This window comes from Centropristis striata, chromosome 3, assembly GCF_030273125.1.
Source record: "Centropristis striata isolate RG_2023a ecotype Rhode Island chromosome 3, C.striata_1.0, whole genome shotgun sequence".
Taxonomy (NCBI): Eukaryota; Metazoa; Chordata; class Actinopteri; order Perciformes; family Serranidae; genus Centropristis; species Centropristis striata.
The window spans coordinates 38,622,129-38,648,470 of NC_081519.1; the positions used below are offsets into that span (position 1 = coordinate 38,622,129).

Consider the following 26,342-nt stretch of genomic DNA (forward strand, 5'->3'; position numbering starts at 1 on the left):
TGTGCAGCTCTCATGTTGTTTTTTTTGCATCAGATGCTCTTCAGGTGCATTGAGCATTGTTTGTCAGAAACTTGATGTCTGTTGAAGAATGCTGTCTGTTTCTAAGAAATCACCTTTTTTTCTTTTAAGCGGAGGACACACTATTAAAAATTGTTTGCCAGGTTTTACCCACGATTCCCAGTTGGGCAAAGTCTGCACCAGTTGGGGATAGTCATCTAAATCTGCAAGTATGTGAGGGGAACAGAGACAACTTCAGCCGCAGTCAATCAAACATGCTTAACTTTTTTGAGCCAAATCCAGACGCAATCAGGTAGTGTGAACTGATTACCAACCCAACTGCAAACACGTGTCAGCCAATGAAAAAGAGGGTGGGACACAGGAAGTAGCATCAGAAGATGACAGGAAGTAGCGGGAAAAAAATGTGTTCTTGTTGATGTTTTTCTCCAAGCAGATAGCCAACAGCAGCAGTTTGTTGACTTCTTCTTTCTCCTCTTTTTCTTCTTCTTCTTCTTTAAGTTTGTCTGATGCGTTCAGAGTCTGATGCATTCAGAGTCTGATGCGTTCAGAGTCTGATGCGTTCAGAGTCTCATGCGTTCAGAGTCTGATGCGTTCAGAGTCTGATGCGTTCAGAGTCTGATGCGTTCAGAGTCTGATGCGTTCAGAGTCTGATGCGTTCAGAGTCTGATGCGTTCAGAGTCTGATGAGTTCAGAGTCTGATGCGTTCAGAATCTGAATTTTGTGTGATCGACAGTCTTTCAGTCGTCATTCAAAAATCTGCTGAAAACAGCCATGTAGTGTGCACTCCAAGTCCTTTCAAGATCTGTGAAGACTGAAAGTTGTGTAGTTTGTCCCCAGCTTTAGTTTGTAATGAAAAAGCTATTTAAACTGGTTGCCATATTATAAACGTACAGGGCTGTTATGTCATGCAGAAGAGTCCTGTGTTTTGTGTTTCTATGTTCAGTAAAAAATAATGAAATGGAAATTCAGAATGAGATAAAACCCTTGTGGAACAAGTGGCTCTTTGCAAAGAGAAAAATAGTAGTTTGTAACAAAATTGAGGCTCCTGAGAACATCTGTTGCAAAACTGCATGTCAAGCTTCAGTTTAATTTTTGCTGTGTACTAACTCTGTGATGTTTCTGGGCAGATCAGAGAATCAAGCATAGAGATAGACACAGGACACAAAGCAACGTTCAAAAGCAAAGTCTTTACTGGAGAACCAGGCAGTCAAACACAGGTGTTCAGTCTGAAAAAAGCAAACAAATCCAGGCAGGGAGTAGGCAAAAATCCAATAGAAGATAACAAGGAAGAGTAAAAAAAACCAATAGATAACTGCTGGATAGTAATGAACACCCAAGGACGGACAAAGACAGTCTGTGAAGGGAACAGAGCAACCAAATGAGTAAATAAATGGCTGGAAAATGTCAGAATCAGGGTCAGGTGAATAATGTGAGCAGGTGTGGATAATCGGGGGGTTGTGGGACACGTGAGCACAGGAACTGAAATATATAATGAAAATCTTTCAAAATAAAACAGGAAATACAAGATGTACAAATTTACAGGATATTACAAAGGACAGACACACCAGAACACCTGATTTGTGTTAAACATGTAAAAAAACGTATTTATTACAGATGTGTGAGAACACACCGGTTAAACTGTACCCAACCATTACTAATATATATATATATTTTTCCTTCCTTATTAATATACCTTTATACAAGACATTAACCCTTCTTTTAGTGTTTGGGATCAAAGTTGACCCGTTTCAAATGAAAATATTTCATTTCTAATGTTAAAAATAGCTCTATATCAATTCTTTGTATACATATATACACACACACACACACACACACACACACACACATACAACAGAAACAATGGTTATGGTAACAAATGGTTATCATATTGTTGGTTTGAGTTTGATTGAGTCAGACTAGATTTAACCTTACTTTTGATGATTCAGTTGCAATATAAATGTGGCTTTGGACCACAAAATTAAAAAGTAGGTTAATGTTTATTTTGTGGTTATGAATGGGAAACAAGTTAGATTGTGAGGTAAAGCCCTTTATTGGGTAAAAATAGTTGATTTTTGTGATTAATTTTAAATAAATTTCAAGGTACAACCTTCCCAGCACAATATGAGGGTTAAGTTATTATCATTATGCACAGTGGATTTTCTGGCGGTAAAAGTTTTGGCCACATAGAGTTCAAGAAATGATCATGAACGCTGATTTATTCCATCTCTAAATGCAATAAACTAGAGATTCTTAAGCTCTTTGCTGGTGACAAAACAAGTGAACAGGTTTTATCTGGAAATCACCGTCTGAAGTGTAAAATATCTGCTCAGAGCCTCGATTTAGCTTTAATACCATGTACTACACCAACGCGGATTTACAGTTCTAATAAGAGCAGCCATAGGGAACTATGGAATCAGTTTATTAGTATTCATGATATTCATTAGCCTGGCTCCACTTCACCGCACACGTTGCTCTTATCAATAATCAGAGTTCAGGAAACTTATGACCGAAATATCTCCCGTATAGCTAAAGTTCATTCACTTGGGATTTGTTACACACACACACAGACACACACAGGCAGTATAGTGGAGGCACAGTGAGATACCAGGAAGGAAGGGTGTGTTTCTCTTCCTGCGCTGCTGTTTGTTGATGTATCTTTTATCTTTTGGGAAGCATCTCGTCCAGCTCCGTCTCCTCCCTCGATGGGAATTTATCGGACCTGCCCAGGAAGACACAGTTGAGATTTCTGCAGCGTTGTGGCTTTTCTGTGGTGGTAGATAACCACCATGGTGACCCTTCGATGTAATGGATTGCTTTTTAAAGATTTCTGTGTTTGTGTGTTTGCTGTCCCATAGGGTGGTGGTACAGTACAGACAGATCGGAATCACATTCATGGCTTGTGTTGCCAGCTCAAAGCTCTATTCTACTTCCTCCCCTCCTTTTCTCTGCATTTCTCTTATTACCATTGTCTCTGTCTGTGTGATGTACAACAACATTTTATCCCCCGCACTTGGCTGTCAGGGTTTGTATGATATATTCTCTAAGATCCCGTTTCCTTTTATCATAAAACCTACACACTGGTGAGATAAAAGTAAAGAAGTTGCACATTTTCCAGCACCATTGGTCCTTTACTTGCAGGCTGCTAATGAGACGTGCAGGTTGGAAAATATAATCTCTTCATGAAAAGCTTTGAAGTGGCTGAATTACTACTGACAATATGGCTCCATATATAACTCTTTTTGACCAATAAACACAAATTCTCATATTTGATATTTGATTAATTATTTAATTCATCCATCAACCAAAACACATATTCCTCCAGCTTCTCAGAATGTGGAGATCTACTTATCTGTCTGTTTAGACTGAAATATCTCACCTGTTTGATTGATTGGCAGGACATTTTCTACAGACACGTGTGGTGTGATCCCCAGATGATTAATCCTAATGTCTGTAGTGATCCCTGACTTTTTCCCTGGCACCACCAGCAGGTTGACATTTATGTTTAATATAGCAGTATTTATGTCGTTCACAAGCAAGGAGCCACTAATCCCTTTAGTCGTATGCGTTTTTTTTGTTTAAGGTTTTTTATTCATCCTTTCTTCAACTTTATGGGATGCTAATTTTGATTATTCGTTTTTTTTAGCTGACCCTTGTTAACCGATCATTAAATTCATCCAGTTCACTCGTTCTGGAGAGTTGAGGCTCTTGCATTCATTGTTGTGGACACCTGCAGTCACGTCCCAAGTCTCTACCGCTACTTTAGCTGCAACCTGTATACTGTGCAGCCTGTTCTCTTGTCAAAAATGTCAATATTAGTCCTGTGTACAGGCAGCGAAAATCCCAAATTTATATCTAATAAATAAATATCTATATCCATATATATATTTACAAAGCATATGGAATATGACATATATCATTTTGACGATAATGACATATTACCGTGTCTTTGGTTTCCTTACCTTAATTTGTTTCAAATCAGGGTGTTTTGTATTGTTTTTGTTGATCCCCTGACTTTTTTTCTAACAGTATTATCAGGTCAGAACATCAATCATCCAATACTTAATGACAAACTATTAGCATCTACTGACATATTCCTCAGAGTCCTTTGTCTTCTCACACACTAAACTACATTATCTCTACATGATAATATTGATTGACAGATTATTTACAGCATGTTGTTTTGTTAATTCATGTGCTAACTCCAGATCTCTTTTTATAGCCGATACATTCTGCTAGTTGACAGTTTTAAACAGTGTTTATAATTGTAATCACAGAGCTAAAGTCCCATTTATGAGGTTTTTAACATGATTGTGTCTCTCCCATGTGGTTGTTAATGTGTCCAGAAAGTTATCTGGTAATTACAGTGTGTTAATTAGTTAATGCTTCTAAAAGGGGGTTTGTTTGTTGTTGTTTTTGTTCTGTTGTTATTATGGCTTTTTGGGTTTTTCTGTTAATTTTAAAACATCGAATGTTTCAGCCACCAGTCTTTGAGCAGGGAGGGTAGTGTTTGTGTTTGTGTTTGTGACAAATCCCATGTTAGAGGTTTACCTTGGGAGGTTTTTAAGATCAAACATCTTGTTTGTTTTTTATTTGACAACCACAAAATATAACTTAAAAATGCATTTTATATTCCTACATGAAAAGCAAGTCACTACATGAACTGTTATTATCTGAAGAGAGCAGATGTGTAGTTTGTCACAATTTCTGCTTTTCTGTTCCCATTTTGAAACCATAAGAGACAATAGAGAACATTTGACGTTTTTCAGCAGAGAGAAATTGATTCTGAATTTGCCTCAGAATTGATGCATTTGTATGCGTCGCTGTGTGCATCGATGCATGACATGATGGAGGAGGCCGCTCTCATTGCACAGACACTCTCACGCTGTCACATTCAGACAGATGAACAGATGCTGTATTGATCCTGAGGGAAGTTCAGGCATCCAGTAGCTTAAACAACACATACTTAAAACACAGAAACACACAGGAATAAAGAATGGTAACGAAGGAAAAAACATGCAGCTGTGAAGCCACCAGAGCTAGGGATGGGCGTTTGGAACAAAACCTGTCAACTCGAGCATCTGTGACGTTAAAGATTAATAATTAATTAATTAAGTTTTCATACATACTCTAGTGTGTATAAAAACATGCATACAATGGCAAAATAATAATAATAAAAAAATAATAATAATAAAAAAAAAGTATATATAGATATACAGTACTATGCAAAAGCCTGTGTTGATAATGGACACTTTTATTTTGAAAAGACGAAAAGAGACTTCCTGTCGATTGTAAAACTAACTCAAGTGAGATTAAACTGGAAAGATAACGTCAATGTTTTATGTTTTAGCCCCCGAAGAGGCATGACATTAGTTCACACAGTAATCTTGCATATTTAAATATATTTTGTGTTTACATAAGTTTTGGATAAAATTAAACTCAGTAATTTATGCTAGCAAGGTTTGATACAGTAAGCTAGTTTTGCTCAAATTAATACTTGTATTTTTGTGTGTTTTATAATTGATATTGCAACTTTAAGTTTGCAAACTTAAGTTCAGTGAGTTCTGATACACAGTCATAGATAAAATGAAAACTAAAAAATACACAAAATACACGTGATCGACCAAATTCTTAACAACCATTAATCGATCATCGATTAATTATTCCCATCCCTAACTAGAATCACCATAGAGAGCTGCCACTGTAATAGAATATGTGTAAATGGAGATCCTGTACGGTGATAAACAATGCAAACACATGCAACCTTCATGTAGTAACTGCAGTATATTGCATAAAAGGTTGACTATTTGAAATTCATAAGCACTTTATTGGACGTTGTCTCCACAAATTGATTGAGACAGACCAAAAATGTAATACAAAAAAAACCCCAACCAAATATTCCACCCAGACATGAAACAAACAAACAACAAAACAAGGCATAAAATATGCATTAAAAGAAAGTAAATGGAGCAACAGAAATGTTCATAAAAGAGTCATCTCTCTGTCTTTCTCCTCCAGCCGTCTGCACGACTCTGTGTCTCGCTCTTCACATCACACTCATCTGCAGATACATCACACATTATAACACAAATCTATTTCATCTCCTCTAATGCATCAGTGCTCGCTCTCTCTCTCCTACAGGGAAACCAATTCTGCACCAATGCATATATTTTGGTGCTTGCTTGCCTAAACACCAATCACATATCAAGCTGTTTTAGTGGTGAAATGGTGATTGTGCATCACTTAATCTCACTCTGGTTTCCAGCTCATATTTGTTTCTTGAATGTATAATTTTCTGCCTGAAGAGCACACAGAGCGAGTTGACTCTTCTTGCTCCGACAGACACCATTACACACAACTGTCACCTTCTGATTACTTTTCAAGATGCAAGCATTGTGAGATGTGTCTGTGTGGAAGGTCAACACGTTGACTCCAGATACACAAGGTGCTCCCACATGGAAACAATAATGTCTGACTGTACAGTCGCCTGTACTGCCACACAGCTCTGTGTACAGTATGTACCAGCAGTCAGTGTTTCATGGAGATTTATAGCTGGGTGTTCCTGCAGAGGAAGTGAGCAGTGACAGAGTAGTGTTTATCTAGTGCAGAGTCCGTCACTCATCCTGATTCTGTTTTACTCTCACTGCACTGTTTTGTTTACCATGAAACTGGATTGTTTTCAGTCATGCTCACATAAAGAGTTTTGTTCGGGCTGAATGCAAAAGAAATTTGATGTCTGTTGGAAAATTGAATTATTTCTTTATTGATGGTAATGTTTTCCAGACTAGAATTTGATTGCATTTTGTGGTTAGTTTTGTATAAGCATGTGTCAGATGTATTGGACTCAAAATCTCAATTTTTAACTTTTTGGGGACTTTTTTGGGTCTTTAGGAGGAGAGAAGGTCAAGAGTACACATCACATAGAAGTTGTGTTTTGGTGATGCCCCTATTTAAATGTTTTAAACGTTTAATTTTGTAAGGGCTTAAAACATCATAGACAAAGTTTATGAAGGCCAACCACATGCTCAGTTATGTGCCATAAGTTTTGGGTTGATACCATTTGTTACACAGATTTGATGCAAAATTTGACTAATTTTTACCACTTGAGAAATGATAAAAAGGGTCAAAATACCTCCATAATACAACATTATTACACCGAGACCTAGAGGAACACCGTAAAAAATGTCATGGTGTTACTTGGTTTAATAAAGTTGACACTTTGGCTATTTATTGCATTTATGTGCGATTGGACGACCAGCACTTCTGTTCTCCAGACTGCTGAGAAACCCCACTTTTGTCAATATACCTAGGTTAAATCTACACATCCTCTGAAAGCTCTAGGACTCTAGTTTGTGGTTGTAAAGTTTCATGAGGTTGCGATTATCCTCAAAGTCACAGCAGGTCATTTTATACGGTGAGGTCCAGTTAAAAATAATTCTCCCTCTATAATATTATGGCTGCTACAGGGACTAACATCATCACACAAATGAATAAAATGTGGCTCATTGAATCCACTCAGCTCTCCAGTTGGACCCAATTAATGCAAGACTGTTTAAGGACCCCAGTATGCAGAAATATTCAAATACAAGAAGCGGAAAAATACATTTTACTCCATGTTTTTTTTATTTTCCCCCAAACTGCATAGGGTTATCATAGAGTGGCTTGACTGTGAAGGGGAGACTGTTGGGTAGAAACCATTTTCATTAAGATATCTTGAGGTCAGAGTTCAAGGAAAATATTTCAGTTTTTTTCTTTTGCAACATAACATATGAAAAAAGTGAAGATGTCTGAATACTTTCTGAATGCACTTTGTATGCACTTTGTATTTTAATGGAGCTGGCTTTAGTTAAAAAACACACGGCAGTGCCTGAATCGACATACGTGTGCTGATTCAGGCTTTTCGTATCCGTGTAATACAAATAAATTCATGTACCACAGCTTACTGAGAGCCTCAACGTGACTTTCCTCTGGCCTCCTCTGGGCATAAGGAAATAAAAGTAATGAAATCAGTTATTTACGGGAAACCTTATGCTCGATGCATCCCAAATAGTTTTATTTAAATGCAGTTTTCAAGCCAATTTAAATCCAATTATAATCTCCTTAAGGCGGCTAAACATGACATTTACAAAGTCCCCTGAAGATTTGAAAATACACAAAAACACCTTGAAGTAATTACAAGAACATCGCCGTCGATGCAGCTCGCGTCGGCTGCAAACCTGATGTTTGTTGTGTATCTCCTCTGAGATGTGTTGTTAATAATCCACCTGTTAATGTACAACACGGCACTCTGAACACACAGTGGAAAGCAGAAATGGTCTGTGACATTTATCGGATGCAGTCACACCGAGCTTGCGCTGTGTATATATTTATAACCTTGGGTCCAATTTCCTCAGCACTCACTGTAATATTTCCTCTCTTTCCTCTTAAAGGAGTGCATGAACAGTGAACGGGCAGCTGCAGCAAATCATTTTGTTTGGTGTCCTTGGTTTTTTAAAGGCAGTTAATGTTGGAGACGTGTCTGCTGCTGAGCTCCTGTGTACGTGGTAGAAGTGAAAATGTTCGGGCTGAGACGAACATCACAGTAAGATGTTGACAGTGATGCTTATCAGAAGCCTAATTAAGGTCCTATAGCTGCAGGATTCAGGAAGTGGGATAATGGAGTTTGGCTGGTGACGGCTGCACTTCCATCAATCTACTCCACTGGAGAAAAAGCACTCCCTCTGCCTGCCACTTTCTCTGGATTGTACAATGTGTTTCTGTAATGACCACCACCGGCCATTATCCTCAAACAGCACTAACATCTAACTCTCACTCATAGGAAACTCTAAGTGCATAAATACTGACCTGTCTACCTACCTGCCACGTCCTTTAGAAGCTGGAACTGTTCTTAAGAAACATTTCTGCAAGAATATGTCAGGTGCAGCCTCTCTTAGAGTACCTGCTGTTTAATCAGCCATTGATGTTTTCCTACAGGGCTCCTTCGTGTGCTGAAAATCCTTAAAAAATCTTGAATATTAATTGGAAAAGAAGGATTTTGGATTCAAACTGCTTGAAATATACGTTAAATAGGATTCCTACGTGAATACATTTTTTTTTGTTAATGTCTTAATTAGTCACTCTATGCAGAATGATGATGAAACATAATTTCGGCTGTTTTTTAGCACAATAACATTTAATTCACAAAAATGGCATGGAACATTTCCACATTAAAATATCTGAAAATGACTAGCTAAACTTTTTTAAAATTTGTTTTGACTTGAAAAACCCCAGTAGCAGAAAATTACATATTGACCGTTTAATGTGATAACAAGTGAAATAAACAATATAATGTATGTTTTGTGTACGAATATGTAATTTACCACAGCTGTGCAGTGCTGCTAAAGCTCCAAAATGCACCTTGAAAATGTTTTCAAGTGCTTGAATTTGACTTTGGAAATGATGTAGGAACCCTGAAAATGTTGTGCATTTTGAAAAAGGTGCATTAGCGTGTGTGTAGAGAAAACCAAAGGCTACAGTGTAAATATTAGGTGTGTAGTGTAATACTATACGTGACGTTGGTGTGCATTTTTTTTTTGTTTGATTACTCACTACTGTCACTCTATACAGTCAGTGTCCTCTTACTGTCCAGCTTATAAAATCACGTATTTTTCATTTGTCAGTCTCAAACACGTCTGATGGAACAGATGTGCTCCTAATTTAGTGAATTCAGCAGCTGTTAAACTGCTGTGTTTCATTTTTAGCTTTATGTCCACAGAGCAGCAGATTCAGTCCTGCTTGTATCTACACAGGACGCATTCAGGCCACAAAACAGACTTAAAACATAAGAAAATGCTCCTCAGGTTGCGGTGGCATGAAGAGTTTTTTCTTATGTTTTGATATCCGCAGGAAGCCTACACTCGATACTTCGCCTGAACGCAACCTGTGTTTGTGTTGAACCTACTTTGTGTGTGTGTGATTGTTTTTCTGGCAGTCTGAGGGACAGATGTGATACCCAACATCCCAAATCTCTGTCAGCGTCACAACCTGATTTATCCACTCACTCTAGTTTGTTTTTTTTGTGTCTGTGAAATGAAGGCAGATGGCAGCACTGCCAAAAACAAGAGATAATAATGACGTAGAGAGGAGCCCTGCGGGCCACCGCCACCTGTAGCACTTTTGTGGGTTGGGCTCTGAGCGCTGCCAAAACACAGGTGCCCTGAATGCATCCTGTGTCGCTACAAACAAGACTGAAGCTGCTGCTTTGATTAAGTTCAGCTTTTACTACGCAGTAGGGCCGCAACTTATGATTATTTTCTTTATTTGTTCATGTGAGAAAACACATTTGAAGGGCCTTTGGATAAATCATGATGGCCCTTTTTCAGTTTTGTTTTCTTCAGCCAAAAAGCCAAACTTATTACCTTTAAAAGATGAAACAGAGAAAAGCAGAAAGTCCTCACAAACGTTGCAAATGTGTTAATGTCTTAATTAGTCACTCTTATGTAGAATGCTATGATGAAACATCATTTGTGCTGTTTTTTAGCACAATAATATTTAATTCACAAAAATTAAAAATTAAAATCCACATTAAAATGTCTGAAAATGACTAGCTGAACTTTTTTTAAATTTGTTTTGACTTGAAAAACCCCAGTAGCAGAAAATTACATATTGACCGTTTAATGTGATAACAAGTGAAATAAACAATATAATGTATGTTTTGTATACGAATATGTAATTTACCACAGCTGTGCAGTGCTGCTAAAGCTTCAAAATGCACCTTGAAAATTTTTTTCATGTTTTCATTTGGTCTATGTATTGTCAGAAAACACATTTGAAGGGCCTTTGGATAAATCATGATGGCCCTTGTTCAGTCTTGTTTTCTTCAGCCAAAAACCCAAACTTATTACCTTTAAAAGATGAAACAGAGAAAAGCAGAAAGTCCTCGCAAATGTTAAACTGGATCTACTCTATAATCAAAACTGTAACTTTTCTGTTGGTGGACTAATTGGTTGTTCATGTTTTGGTTTTTTGATTTGACTTGCATGACTTTCATGCGGGTTGGTTGCTGACATCACTGCAGACAGCTGAGACCATTTAGTGGATGTGTGGCACTGAGGACAGTCCGTCCCGGTTGACGGTCTCGCCAGGAGCTGGGGGGGCGTTGTCCCTCCCTGCAGGGAGAGAGGGAGCAGCGAGCACTTGAACATGAACTGAAACACAAAAAAGCTCCAGTCCAGTCTCAGTCCTGGAAGAATGACTCCTGTCCCATCCTCTTGCTGTGTTAAGGCCCAAAAAATGTTCACTGAAGGACACAAAAACATAAAAATCACATTGCCAGGGGTCCCTATACTTTCCTAATGCCTGCCTATTCACTCTTTCTGATACTTTGGGAGGGCTGGAGTCTATATTTCACATTATTACAGTACCAGTCAAAGGTTTGGACGCACCTTTGCATTCAATGGTTTTTCTTTATTTTTATTATGTTTTATACATTGTAGATTCATATTAAAGACATGAAAACCTATGATGGAACACATCTACACATATGTAGTAAAAAAAAAAAAAAAAGCGTTTAATAAACCAGAATAAATTTTATATTTTATATTCTTAGATTTGAGATCATCAAAGCAAAATATGTCTATCTAAAGAATCTAAAATATAAAACATATTCTGGTTTGTTTAACACTTTTAGTTCACTACATAATTCCATATGTGTTCTTTCATGGTTTTCATGTCTGTATTAATCCACAATTTAAAAATAATAAAATAAAGAAAAACCATTGAATGAGAAGATGTGTCCAAACTTTTGACTGGTGCTGTGTATTATTTAAAACTGATTGTTATTGTTATTATTCCCACTCTATTTGCTCCCAGTCCCATGATAAATAGTACATTTGGACTTTTTCCACATGTTGCATCAACTTCATGTATATGTGAGTGTGATTGTGGGACAGATGTGATCATTATCACCCCAAATCTCTCTGATCTATCCTCTTGCCTTTTTTTTTTTTAGTTTTTGTCTCTGTGAAATAAAGACAACTGGCAGCTGTGCCAACACCAGGGATAATGATGACATGGACAGGAGCCCTGTGTGCCACGGCCACTTCCTGCTCAGGCCAGCAGGTTGAGCAGTGTTAGCAGTCAGGCAGCTTTCCAGTGTGCAGACTGTGAAAGCTGATATTGTGCGAATTAGGTTCCGGGCGGAGAGTTTATCTGTTGGGACTATGAGGCAGACAAACAGGGTAATCCCAAGCATCATTACATCATCCTCTCCTCCCATCACTCATCCATATCTCCAAGGTCGGTTGGGTAACATCCTGGCTGGGCTGATAATTTGAGAGATTGAAGTTCCTGCAGGGATGCGTCCCGATGATGCGGATTAATGGATTGCGGATTGATTGGTGATGTCACTGGGTAACAAAAGGTTAAGTAAAGGAGCTCCTGCAGGCTGTGTGAGCAATCAACAGGAATCTCATCAAGCTCTCATCCTGCATCCGTTGTTTTGTTTCTGCAGCAGTCAGAACATTGTAATCTTTCTGAAATATTGATTGCATCACTGTGCAACATGTGTGTCTCTGAAGCTGCTACTTGGTACTGCAAACTCAATATTTTTCCATTCTCAGCCACAAATTGGTGTTTCATTAGTGCAAGTGAAGCATGCAGAGAAGTAAGCCCTCTAAGTCTGGTTCAGTGTGTAAAAGGAAATGCAGTCGTTTAGGCCAACTGAAGGAAAACCTGAAATATTTATTTTAGACTTCCATGTTTTATTCACGTGTTTCTCCGTCTCTCTTTTCCTCCAGTGCGCTACCTGCTGAAGAACAATGTGAGTCCAGATCTCTGCAATGAAGACGGCCTCACTGCCCTCCATCAGGTAAATGTCCTACTCTCTTTACATGTCTCTCTTTCTCCAACATTGTTTTTTTCTCTATCTGTAAAACACTGTCAAATTACATTAGAAATGGGGCTTAAAATTTGGATATCACTGTAGAATAGTACAAAACTTATAAATTGTAGAAAACAACGTGAAAACAACAGAAAACAACATCAGTTTTTTTCATGTAGAATTAAAGGAGAAATACCATAATGTCACAAGGACACAATTACCCTAAAAATAAAGGGACTACTCAGTCTAAATTACAGTTTTTGCTGATATTCACATTTAAATTAACAGTAGAAATCCCACTCACTGTCTTTTTTAAGGGTGAAGTTCTGGCAACCACAGCTGCTACATTTTATTTCTTTGAAACTCTAGTTGTGTTTCCATCAAATAATTGCCATGCACATTTTGAAGATTTGCATGAGAAAAGCTTGATGGAAACACCAAAATTTGATAAAACCTTCAGAAATGAAAAGCAATTACGCTCGCTTGATGTGTTGTTTTGCCTTTTTCAAAAAATAATTAATGTGCTAAAAGGGAGATGGAAACATTAAACTCACTCAACAGCTGTTTTCGCTTTGCCGGTCAAGACGAGCTGACGTGAAAGAACAATTATAAGTTGAGCTAACTGAATCTAACTCTAGAAGACTTTTCTCCATTTCCTCTCGTTGTTGGCCAAAGTTGTCCAATTAGCAACTTCTTTTTCATTGTTGTTTTTTCTCTCTTTTGCAATCTCTTCTTATTCTACTGTTAACTGACAGATTAGCCTACAGCAAAACATTACACCACCATCTTCTGACGAAAGTACGTTCATGCAGCTTTGTTTATTTGTTCTAAATCTGTTGATGGAAAGGTCCCGAATTCACTTTTTCTTTAATGCAACACTTAAAAATGTACTTTAATGGAAACACGCCTAAAGGCACTGATGACATCTAATCTCAAACTTAAAAATACAAAATGATGTTAACTAGCTGCATGTTAAAAATCTAAATGCAGTGAGACGTCTGCAGGCAACACTGAGTTGTCCTCTAACTACAGGTTTGGCTTCTTTTGTCCTCATGCCAAAGTGTCCCAAAGCAAGATAGTGAACTCCAGTGTGCTCCTGATGGCGAGACCGACTTTCTTTAGGAATGTTAAAGTACTGTTGTAGTAGCCAAGTGGTTAAAATGCATAATACCACAAACAAACTGCTATTTTGTAGGCAAAAGGAAATAAAAGCAATGCTATTTTCAGAAAGCCTGGTGCATGATGCATCATTTTAAATTAACTGTCATTTCTCAAAGTAAATATAAATTAAATTATATTCTCTTTAGGCAGCTGATCATGGCATTTAGAAGTTCTCTGTACAAAATGCCTAATAAATCTTGCACCAAATACCAGAAGACAGAATGAAAAAACTGCTTTTACAACATTTCTCTCCGGCTTTTTCCTCAATTACTGACTTACTGAAATGTTTCTGAAGTGAATAAAAAAGCTCAGCATCTGTTTTTTAGATAATTTATATCTTCAGCTTTACAATAATCCTCTTAAAAAGAAAAATGATGATTCAACTAATGTTTTGTATCATTGTGCACATTTCTTCTTTAAGACTGTCACTGCTCGATGTTAAATATTACAATTTAATATAAAATAAAATACTGAAGACAAATAATAATACTGTCAAAGATACTCGACTTGCCCTTTCAAACTGTATTCTTGAGTTTATCGTGTTGGTAAATCTTCTTGTGGAGCAGAACGAGATTGGGACTCTCCCCCTTTTTAAAACTTTTATTAATAAAGTCCAACTTTCCCATTGCCATCTCAGTCTTTGTTTGAATATAATTAAATCATTTCTTGGTGTGATTAGTTTGCAGCGTTATGAATTAAAGCGCCTTGTGCAGAACAGAGCATTGAGTTTTTCCTGACACTGAGAAAAGGATTTTTAATAGTGAGGAAATTAGTTCAGTATTGGGGAAATTAGTTCAATTTTAATGCAGGAAATGGGAGATCAGGCCCATTTTCACTTGTTAATTAGGTCCATTACAGTTTGGAGTGATAATCAAAGCTTCCACCTCATGCAAATCAAAGCTACAGTGCAAATCACTTCTCATTCAGATCTGCTCAGTTGTCTGTGTAAACAGTGGATCATTAAATGTCTCATTTAATCACAAATTAGCTATTTTGATTGGAGAAGTTTTCCTTTGTTACTCTGACTTACAGTCATCTCCTTTCACCTCAGTGCAAAGTGTATTTGTTTAGACTGAAGGACAAACAACACAACAAACTACAACAATCAAATCCACACATGCTTTACATCCTGAACTATTTCCATTTTTCATTCTCTGTTCACAACCTCTCTTGGCCTCTCTCTTTTTTTTCCCACTGAATATTTGTCACATGAATGTTAGTCTCAGGTGAGGAATTCATGGCTTCCCAGTTGTCTGAGGAATTTAATGTTTTTTCCAGGATCTGGCTGTGCAAACTATTTTTTTTTACAGTGATTGTGATCAAAAATCACAATTTTAAGCTTCACTTTGGTTACTGTAACATGACCCAATCAAAACAGTTCAAAAGTTGAAAATTCAATGTAATTTCTGCAGTTTCTGGCTACGATAAACAGTGTAATTTTAGAGAAAACATGCTTTTCAAACCTGTTGGTGGGTTCTGGGATTCAGAAGGTGAAACGGCACCAATTTGCTTTGAATTCTGGGTAAAAAGAGAGACATTTTTCAAACTGTATAGCATGGCTGACTGAGCAACTACATCAAACCGCTCAGCTCTGTTCACTCCAGCAGTAATTTTTCCCCTCTGGAAGAATTCTACATTTTACTGTTAAAATTCAGCAAATTCAACAATAACATTACATAAAAAAGCACGAGTGGCACGAGCTGTGGTGCAGAGAGGACCTGTAGCAGAGCTGAGACACTGTGTCTTCTTAATGTGGCAGGACTGGCAGCACTTCTGCTAACTCATCAGTCAGGCTCTGGATCGTTTCTTTGGACAAACGTCTTCACTGCTGTATATTCCTTATAAGTTACTGTGGTCTTTAAAACCTTTTTTCCCCTTCTCATTACTTGCTCCACAAAATTGTGAGCAAATAAGTCAGTCTGTACTTCTATTAGATTCATCTAAAAGCAAATTCAACTCTACAGAGTAGTATGACATGTTTTTATGAAGCCAGCCCTGCACTTATCAGATCCTTGACTTCTTCTCAATCAAAACTGCTGCAATTTCTGACTGTGATGCTTCATCTTCAGGCTGGAGGAAAATAACTCAACCTTTCTTTTTGTCCCTTGTACACTAAAATGTCAATAGCTGGAGAGCATATTTTCTCCTTAAACTTGCATAAAGTTCTGGAAATCATCTTAATGTTTACAATATAAAACAGCCAGTTTTCTTAACTACTGATGCCACAGTTCACAGTCAAATAAAAACACATCTGACTTCCTAAAGGACGGCATCTCACAGCGTTTCAGACGGATGTGCTGCTCATTTGCTACCTCAGTCTCTCCTCTGCCTGTCATACTTCCTGGCCCCTCTGCTCTCATTTCTCTCTGGCTGCAGTTTATGTCCTCTCCCCTCGCTCTGCCTCAGCACACACAGTCGTCTCGCTTTCCCTCTCGGCTGCTCAAAGCCTAATACTCTGGCTCCTGCTGGGAGGCAGCAAAATGAACAAGGGGAAGAGAAAATTGAAGTCCATCAGTCACCGCCGGTGTGGCTGGTGTTTTAAAAGCTGTGGGCCGTCGGCTGCCAAGAGATCAGATTGACCTTTGGGCTTTGAATGTGTGTGAACCTGATAATCTGCTATTTGGACGGGTCAGCCCTGCACACTGTCTTCGAGATGAGACCTTTTCACTTCTGCTACAATTTGACAAAATACCACAATTCACACAGGCACACAGGCAAATGGAAACAGCATACAGACAGAGACACAAAACGAACACAGTCACGTCCTGTGGCAGAGGGTGAGATAAATAAAGGGAAGTGGTGGTGATGTTTCTCTAAATGAGATGTCATACCTATCTAGGGTCGCTCTCACCTCAGCGAGAGCAGACATTAATCAATAGATGGCTTGCAGGGGCATTGCATGTGCCTGAACACACACACACACACACACACACACACACACCCCTATACCTATACACACATTTCAATATTTACTATGTCAGTCCGTGACAGGTTGATGCTTCATGGTGGCACCTTTGCAGCTTCTGACAGAGAAAGATATATTTATCTGTGGTTAGCTGGCTGGATCACTTTAGGAAGATATGAAGGATAAATGGAGAGATTTAAGTCTGGGACAATGTTAGGCATGCATGTGTGTATGGTTGGGCTGTCCTCAATTAAATAAATTCTTAGCCGACTAACACTTACAATATTCACTCATCGATTAGTGGATTTAATAAATCTGTAAAACTGAGTTTCTCCACAGAGAAATAGACCCAACAGATATGGGATTTCACTGATTAGCCTTTAGCCAGAAGCTCTTCAGATCGAACAACTTTCCTTGAACTAATACATCCTGCAATATTCAAACCTATATTGCAGATTACGTCCACATCTTGCTGTGTAGAGCAATCTTTATTGAAGACCAGACATGCTAACAAATCTATTTTATGGTGAAATTTGCGATAAAATATACTGCAATTTAACTGCATCTCACTTCAGCTATTTTATTTATCCACAATGAGAGTCAAACCTACAGACTGACCAACATCTATCTATGAAAGCAAAAAGTGTGTGTGTGTGTGTGTGTGTGTGTGTGTGTGTGTGTGTGTGTGTGTGTCTGTGTCTTTGTGTCTGTGTGTGTGTGTGTGTTGAGGGCATATCTCGCTGACCGTTAGTCAGACTGACCTAAGATTTCGCATGTGGCTTGTGCATGGCACAAAGGTGTGCATCCTCGATTTTGAAGATTTTTGAATTCATTTTTCAAAATATCATTATTTACATAGGACGTGTTGCAGCATTGTTTCCGCCCCATTGTGTGACAGGCCTCCACCTGGTCAGTAACCCACTTCACTCTGGATTTCCACCCTGACTCATCTCATCTGTAAGTCTATTTAGCCTACCTATCTTTCGGAGTTTTAAAGTGCGCTACAAGGTTTGATTTTTCCAATAATATTCGAATAGTTTCCAGCGAATATCAATGTTCAATGTGTATGTCCTGGACGGTGTACATACCTTATGAAAAGTAAGTGTTTTATTGAGTTGCAAACTTCCCGACACAATAGATAGACGATAGATTCCTTAGATCTTCTAGTTTCATATGATACCAGTATCACCAGTATATTCTTAAAAGAGACCCCGCTACGGCAAAAACAGCGAAAATACTGACGGCCCGCCAGCTGTTGGAATGCTAAATATTAATACTTGGTGCCCGTGAATTGATATAATATTGCCGCGCAAAATATCGTGACGCTATGCTGTATCAATTTTCATGTATGCATATTCTATGGCTGCTTCTCAATAAAAGCAGTGTGAATCCTTCTCGGAGCCCTTTTCTGCAGGTCTTCCCCTCCATCTCCCCTTTTCACTCTGTGTCTCTGCCACTTTCAAATAAAGCCGAAAAAGGCAGAAAACATAACTTTCAAAAAAAGCCCCATGCTGGTTTGCTGGTGGCCGGCTTTTAATGTGAAGCAACAGGAAATGTTTGGATTGTATTATTAGCAGTAAGTCGACACAGATCAGATACAGCAGAAGCATGACTGATATCTGGAAGTGTGATCAGGAAGGTTGGAGTGAAACTAATCTCCAAAGCACAGCAGTTACAACGATGATATCGACTTTTAAAAGCAGCACTTTGTCTCCAACCAGCAGCACAGATCCTCCTTCTGAGCCAATCAAACAAGGCTTTGGTTTGAGGGAGATCGTCACATGTTTGCTCTGGTGATTCACGGCTCGGTGAGATTAAATCTGGCTACACAACATAAAGTAGAACAGAGTAAACTATCTTACCTGACCATCTTTCTATTTCCTCCCCTTTATTGGTAGTAACACTACAGTTTGTTTATTTAACACAGGGCTATTTCTGGTCTGAGCAACCTTCAAGGTGCAGGGAGATGGTCTCCTTGCCAGCGGAGGCTTTCCAACAACACCTGCCTCATGTTGCCCGATCTTCGGTTGACTCACCGCTGTTCTCTGGCTCTGCGTTCTTGTGTTTTGCTCCGGGCCGCCGGTGTGGCTGTCTGAGTGTGCACGATGACCCAGAACATCAGCAGGCTGCTGGAGTCACATTTAAAAAACATTTGACTTCAGTGATTCAGCCACTCAAATATTTATGCAGAGAATGACGGAGACGGGTGCAGAGATGACGGAGGCGGGCTTTTAACTTGTTCTGTGATGATCTTCTGCAGGATATTTGAAGCTGTGAAGTTATAAGGCCGCCTCCCTGTGTGGTCCCGGGCTCTTCATCAGTCATTCAGCTCTTCATTACTTCAGCCTTTGAGGAACTTAAACTCAAAACCTGCCAGACTTTCAGAAGCTATACTCAGCCCCCCCAAATCCAGTAATAACCCCGGAGCTGTCACTTTAGTTTCCTGGAGATTTTGTTACAGTGTGATGCCCTGACACTAACGCTGTGTTCATTCTCATTTTTTTTTAATGAAGTATTGCATGAGAAAGGTTGCATAGAAACAGCAAAATTTGATAAAGTTCATCAGGAGTGCAGGATAGTATTTTAAACTTGCTTGCTGTGGTATTGCTCCGTTTCTGCTGTTGACATCTCCTTTGATATTACAATGTTTTGTCTTCAAAAGAACAAATAAAACTTGTCCAATTCAATCAAATTGATGAATAGTTAACTGGTGGACGTCAGCCATGCGTAGGACTAACTTCTAACAAAACTACACTGTAGATTTTTTCATTCGCTCCAAACCACTTCTTCATTCACATTTCTTTTTTGTGACATTTTAAAAGTGTTAAAAAAATTCGCATGACATTTGAATGGAAACACAGCCAGTGTGTGCCGGAGAGTGACAGGAGAGTTCACTTGCAACAGTGGTTTAAAGCTGTACCTGAGCCCAGAAATCATCCACCGCACTCCTGATGTCCCAGCTGCTTGTCACTGCCTGGATTCAATTCATTTTGCCTTTTTAGGTCTAATTCTTAGCAGCAGAAGTTTCTGCACACAGACCCCATTCCCTCTTCATGATTTGCATGAGTCCTATCAACCCTGCTAAATTTTCAGGCCCTTTTATCCTTTAACCTCCTGCAGTCTCAGCCACCTGCTCCTGGCCTTGCTCACTTAACTGCTCAGTATTTCAGTTTCAGTGCCAGCTCTGTCTCCCACAGCCCTCACGGTACTCGCCCCGACAAAAATGTCACTTCAATCACAGTCTCAGCCGCATTCACAGTTTTCCATAAGCGGTTGGCTGTCAGCCAGATGGCCGAACATTAAAACATTTCCAGTCGAGCTGCATACTTTTGTATTGTTTTTTAAAGTGTTTTTCTAAAGAGTAGAGCCTGACTGATTATATACACTCATGGCTTTATTAGGCAAACTTGTTCAACTGCTTGTTAACGATCCAATCAACCAATCACATGGCAGCAGCTCAATGCATTTTGTGACGTAGACATGCAAGACGACCTGCTGAAGGTCAAACTGAGCATCAGAATGGGCCAGAAAGTTGATTTAAGTAACTTTGAATGTAATATGGTTGTTGGTCTGAGTATTTCACAGACCTAACCATGATCTAACACCAACCATCTCTAGGGTTTACAGAGAACAGTCCGAAAAAGAGAAAATATCCAGTGAGCTGCAGTTCTCTGGTGGCTTGTTGATGCTAGAAGTCAGAGGAGAATGACCAGACTGGTTGGAGATGATAGAAAGGCAACAGAAACTCAAACAACCACTCATTACTACCAAGGTCTGCAGAAGAGCTTCTCTGAACGCACAACACCTCCAACCTTGAAGCAGATGGACACGACGCCACTTTATTAGGTACACCTTGCTGGCTAATCTACAACTACAATGTCATTTAGCAGACGCTTTTATCCAAAGCGACGTACAAATGAGAGTTAATACAACTATTAGAGTGGGAATAATCAACTGCAACACCACAGTCTGACTCAATATTTGAATCCATCATATGGATCCACACACTTCAATTCATAGTAATATTTAGTATAATGACTCATTAAAGCAGGCCGGAAATGTGGAGGGCAGTAAAAAGAGTCATTAGTCCAAAAGTTCTGGTATGGTGTTGACCAATAAAGAAAACAACAACATAATGATGAGGACATGGATAGGATAATATCTGAGAGGCTCAGGAGAAAAATAGATATCGTGAGGAGGTGGAAGTTTCACATGATGGCACACTCTCTGGATGACACTTTGCCTGCTTGTGCCTCTTAACCATTGAGTGTTTAGGTAATGCTGTAAATTATCATCTGGATGATTTAAAATTGGTGTTAGCTATTTATTTTTAAATGCATTCTTATTTAAACAATCAGCAATGGACAATCAGCAACAGTTCTGATGTTTATATATCTGCATTTTATATCTAAAATTCAATCTGTATCCGTCTTAAAAATCCAATATCAGTCAGGCTCTAATAGCAAATTGCTTCTTGCCCTATTGATGTGACGTTCAGGTACCAGGCATGAAAAAACTCACTCAGAGCTTGAGTGACACTAGGAAGTAGCAGCCGAGTACTTAACACAATGATGTTGACACAGAGAATTGCAATTTGTTCTCAATAAATCAGTCGCATTGACCCCAAAATAAATATGATATACAAAGTAAGAATGACATTTTATTATGAAAAAATTTTAAATGATTCTTCTGCACGGTTTGATTTAAAAAGGGAGCTTTACATTTGCAATATCAAATAATCTGGACTGCCATAATAACCTTTAAAATTTCCAATGGATTCCTGTTCATGACGACCCTATAAAAGACCGACTGTACAGCATTTTTTTGAGAATTTAAAGAGATTCCTGTTCAGGATGACTCTGAGTATATCCATGTCAAATTCATTCATGTAAGATAAGATATTCCTTTTAGTCGCACAATGGTGAACTTTCCAGTGTAACAGCAGCAAAAAATGTACAGCAAAAATAGAAAGAAGCATCAATAAAAAATAACAATAAATATAAACAAGTAATATTAAAATATAATAGTATTAACAATTTAAGCAAGACAAAAAGAGTATTACCACTTTAACCGCTTAGTGTTCAAGGTCCTTTTTTTTTTTTAAATTGGTGGTTGTGGTCAGTGGATGTTTAGGGGGAGATAACAGGTCAGCAATAAATGCCACATAGAAGTGGTGAACATCATGTGAAAGCTGTGAACCTGAAGATTATTTTGAATTGCAGCTCAGCACTGTGTGTCAAGTTGTTCTTGTCAAAAATATCTAATAAAAATGACGTAATTATTTATTTATTTATTGAAACCTATGATGGTGTATAAAGGGTCATTACATTTCGGTACGCTTTCTAAAGTCCATTTCCATGTTCAACAATGTCCCATAAGTTATTGCAGCAATTTTTGTCCATCCAACCATTTGTTACACACATTTGGTGCTGAATAATGCAATTTTATTCATGCCGAGAATGGATAAAAATGTTCAGAAAATCCCTCCAGAATATAATATCAATATATAAAGACCTTTGGAACAACATAGAAGAGTCCATGCTGTGATTTGGGTTCTTTGATCATTTTGGAGATTTCTGTATTTTCAGCAATTGGATGACGAGCACTTCTGTTATTGTCAATATACCAAGAAAAGCTGCACATCCTCTGAATGTTATATCCTAGAGATATCTCCAGTATATTCCTTAAACTGAAAAAAAAGCAGTTAAACCACAACAAATATAGAATTAGGAGCAGTTTATACAATTATAACAGTTGAAATTGAACAATTACACAGAGAAACGTATTTATATTGCACAATTAAATGATAATACATAGTACTGGGGGTAGGTATTTGTCTTTAATGTAAAGTCTTAAAGGGAAAGTCAGGCCAGACAGTCCCACCTCTCCCAGTTCACTGTTGTTTTTACCCAGCTGGACATTGTTTGCAACCTTCTTATTTCCTCGTCATTTGTCCTCCTCGGCCCACTGACGGATCCCAAGACTGTTGCTGTTGTTTCCAGCCACATAATCTGAGCCTTTGTCAGCCACACTCCCATCCTTGTGTGAATAGTTTTCACAAAAGGCACATTATTTCCTTGCTTGCCTCATCGTCTCGCTGCCAAGACAAGAAGAGTGAAGGCTGCTGGGACCTCCAGGGAGAGTCGAGGAGTCTAGTTTAGTGGCTAGTTATCTTCTGGGTGCGAGTATAGTGTAATATGTTTTCAGGGGGATTAGTTTAGTCAGCAAGCAGGTGGGCTGAAGTATGTGGGTTTATTCAGAGGTTAGGAGATTAGCCTAGTTGTTGGCTGGCGTGTAGGTTGCAGTCTCTCTCGGGCGTTTCAGACGACATCTGTCATGGCACCGCTGCAGGCAGGAGCTAATCCATCAGTGTATCGGATGTCTTTGACAAGCTTGTGTGTCTCTTAAGAGTCTTGTTCTTGTCAGTTTTTATGAGGCTGCTCATTTCCCCTGAATTATTTCTTCAAGCTTGCCAATTAACAGACTCGAACTGAAAATGAAATCCATAACTTGCCTTTTGAATTACCATCTCCGTGTGCCAGTTTAGTGCCACACACACTGACGCACTCATGGTAAAATAAGGAAATTTGTGACTCACGCTCTTCCGGCTTTTCCTCTTCAATCTGTTTTCTCTTTGCTGCTCTTCTGACTTCGCTGACACCGGAAGTAGTTGACACAAATAAGCCAGTAGCACTTCTGCTTTTTGGAGCTTCAGAAGGTCTCACAGGCAGTTTGTCACTCACTCTGTCTGTCGTCTTCCTAATCTGAGCATCACTGACCTTTTACACCTGGTCCAACTGAATTTGCAAATGTGACTTTTATGTCTGCTGCTGCAGTTTGCTTCAGAAAAGATTCAGAGAAGAGAGAAGTGAACTCCCTCTTGTGCTCTATGACTGGGACCAGGATCTTTATAATGTAACCTTTATTTCTTTTTTCTTTTCTTCTTCAATGCTGCCTGATTGTTTTTAGTATCATATTTCTTCTCCACAATCTTTTAACATCCTCTACTTTAAAGGGCAGGTTTATATTTGACACATTGTGTGCAGCAGTAGCTCAAGTGAAGAAGAAACATACATTCAGTGAATCCACTCAGAAATGTCAGTTAGTATTTAAAGATTGCTAAAATTAGCCATCAAAAGAAACCGTTCATACCAGACCAAGAAAGCCTGGAGCAAGGGTGAGTTTAATTGTATTATTTCTTATGTCAAGTCTCATTTTTAGTGATTATGAAAAACATTGAAGGTTTAAATGGACTGTTTTATCTGAGTCCAATAACCAACATAACATTCAGCTGATTAAATAATTAAATCATCTGTCATCGGTGTATGACATATTTTTGGCCAACAGGCTAATAGCACTCAACAAGGTGAATAATGAACTTTCCAAATTAAGTAATTTGTTTAACTTGATTTTCAACAAGATTTTAAAATGCATTGTAATCTATTTTGCCATTTTTTGACTCTGGCACAGAAATGTAAAGTCCACATTCCTAATCCAATGAAGCAGCAGCTTTCAATGAACACCAGATATGTAGATGTGTGTAACCAGGCCTGTTGTTCAGGTGCATTTTCTACTGTTTTCTGCAAAAAAGGATCTATTTTCACAGTCTGATTATCGTTGGATAATCTGGAACTTTGGCTCTGATGCAGCCGGCCCCTTTCTGCCTGTAGACACTCTGTTGCTGTTTCCCAAAGTGAAGGAAGGATCCTCAAACAGCTGAATTTGAAGGATACTACATCATCGATATCTGCCAAAGGACTGATCCGAGGTCAAGAATCCTCAAAATTCTACCCAAGACAGAGTCCTATTGGGAGGGAATTTCCAAGGATGCTTGTGTGTATCCTCTGTTCTCCTTGTGCACCCATAATGCATTGTGATAGCTCTTCTTCTTCTTCTTCATTGGGCTTTTTGACCGGTGGCAAACCAGCGTAGAGGTGCGTTACTGCCAACTACTGGACAGGAGTGTGGACTAGTAGATTACCCTTTGCGCACAATGGACTCACGGGAGTTTGCTTAAAGTTGGAGTTCAATTTTATAATAGTAAGCTATTTCTTTTCTATTTCTAAAAGCACTGATGCAAAACCAGATCCATGTCTTGCACTGGTTTTGAAATTGTACTGCTGAATTGAACGTACGACCGGTCCAATAACGCAATGAGGCAGACCTGCACATTCGCAAGCCCGTTCCATTTGTGTGTGACACTAATTGGAAAAAGTCTTGCCTTGCCTTTGTAGGAACCGACTCACTAGAAAACATCCTTGACTTTGCGGAAACAGCAAGTGTTCTGTCCATAGTACTGATTAGTTATTTCAAATGAATAGCCTAAGCCTTCTGTGTCACTCTCTGTGGAGTTTTTGTTTTTCTAAATTTTAATAAACGTTATCTAATAATCTGTGCTTTTCCTGAAAAAAAAAAAAAAAACCCACATCACCCAGACTTCCGTTTCTTTAGGTCACATGAGGTGAACAGCAGTCTGTAGCTAAATATAGATTATCTCTTAATGGTCAATTAGATTCACATAAATAATCTAAAAAATCAAGCTGTCTGAGGAAAATGACGTTTGTTGTCACAGTTGTCATGTGAGAATGTTTATAAAAAGGCTTTAAATGTGGCAATCTTGACATACATACCTTTCACCGTGACTAAAGCGTTAGCGACAGGATGTTTTTGTCAGCCGGCAGTGTTTCCAGTCAGTCAGCCTTTGTGTTTTCTCTGCGTCTATTTCACCTCTTATCTGCCTGCCTGCTATCTCTCCTCTGCATCTGTGAAGTAATTTCATTTCCTCTCTTGTGTTGTATATTAATTTATGTACTCCCCCCCACACTCCTGTCAGAGCGGCCTTATCTGAGTAGCCCTGGCAGTTGAAGCCACAAAACTCCAGAGAATGCACACAACTCATTTTCTCCTCGTGTCAGTGTGCTCTTCTTTTTTAATTTTTTTTTATTGTTGTTTAAGCATTCAGATAAAGATTTTTCTCAGACAGTAGGCAGGCAGAGACAGAGATGGAGTACATGCGACTGAGAAGACAGATTGAGGTTTTGTTTTCAGGCCAGCAGGGATGTATGTGGTAGCAAAGGTGACCGTCTCAACTATTAAATCATCTCACAGTCACATCTGCTCGTCTTGTCACCCAACAGCAGCTTCTGTGCTCCATTTTCACTAAACTCTCATTAATACAAGTTATGGTCAGGACATTATAATGTAATATTTGTTGGCATATACAGTTTATGCCACAGCTGTCCTAAATTAACAGCATTAGTAATTACCAAAATCATATTTTATATATCTGTAACACCTGATCAGCCAGTATGTAGAAACTCTTTAACCGAAATTATTTTTCTTTATAACATAACTATCACAGCATGAGATAACTTACAATTATACTTATTTGGCAAATTATAT

The 26,342-nt window shown here is 38.5% G+C and overlaps 1 protein-coding gene across 1 annotated transcript in view; it reads left to right on the top strand.

Moving 5' to 3' along the window:
* The window catches only part of ppp1r16b (protein phosphatase 1, regulatory subunit 16B), a 124,063-nt gene that overhangs the window by 64,004 nt on the left and 33,717 nt on the right, over positions 1–26,342 (top strand). Inside the window, exon 3 of the mRNA XM_059329733.1 lies at positions 12,792–12,862. Within this exon, the coding sequence (XP_059185716.1) occupies positions 12,792–12,862 (71 nt within the window). The remainder of the gene's footprint in view (positions 1–12,791; positions 12,863–26,342) is intronic.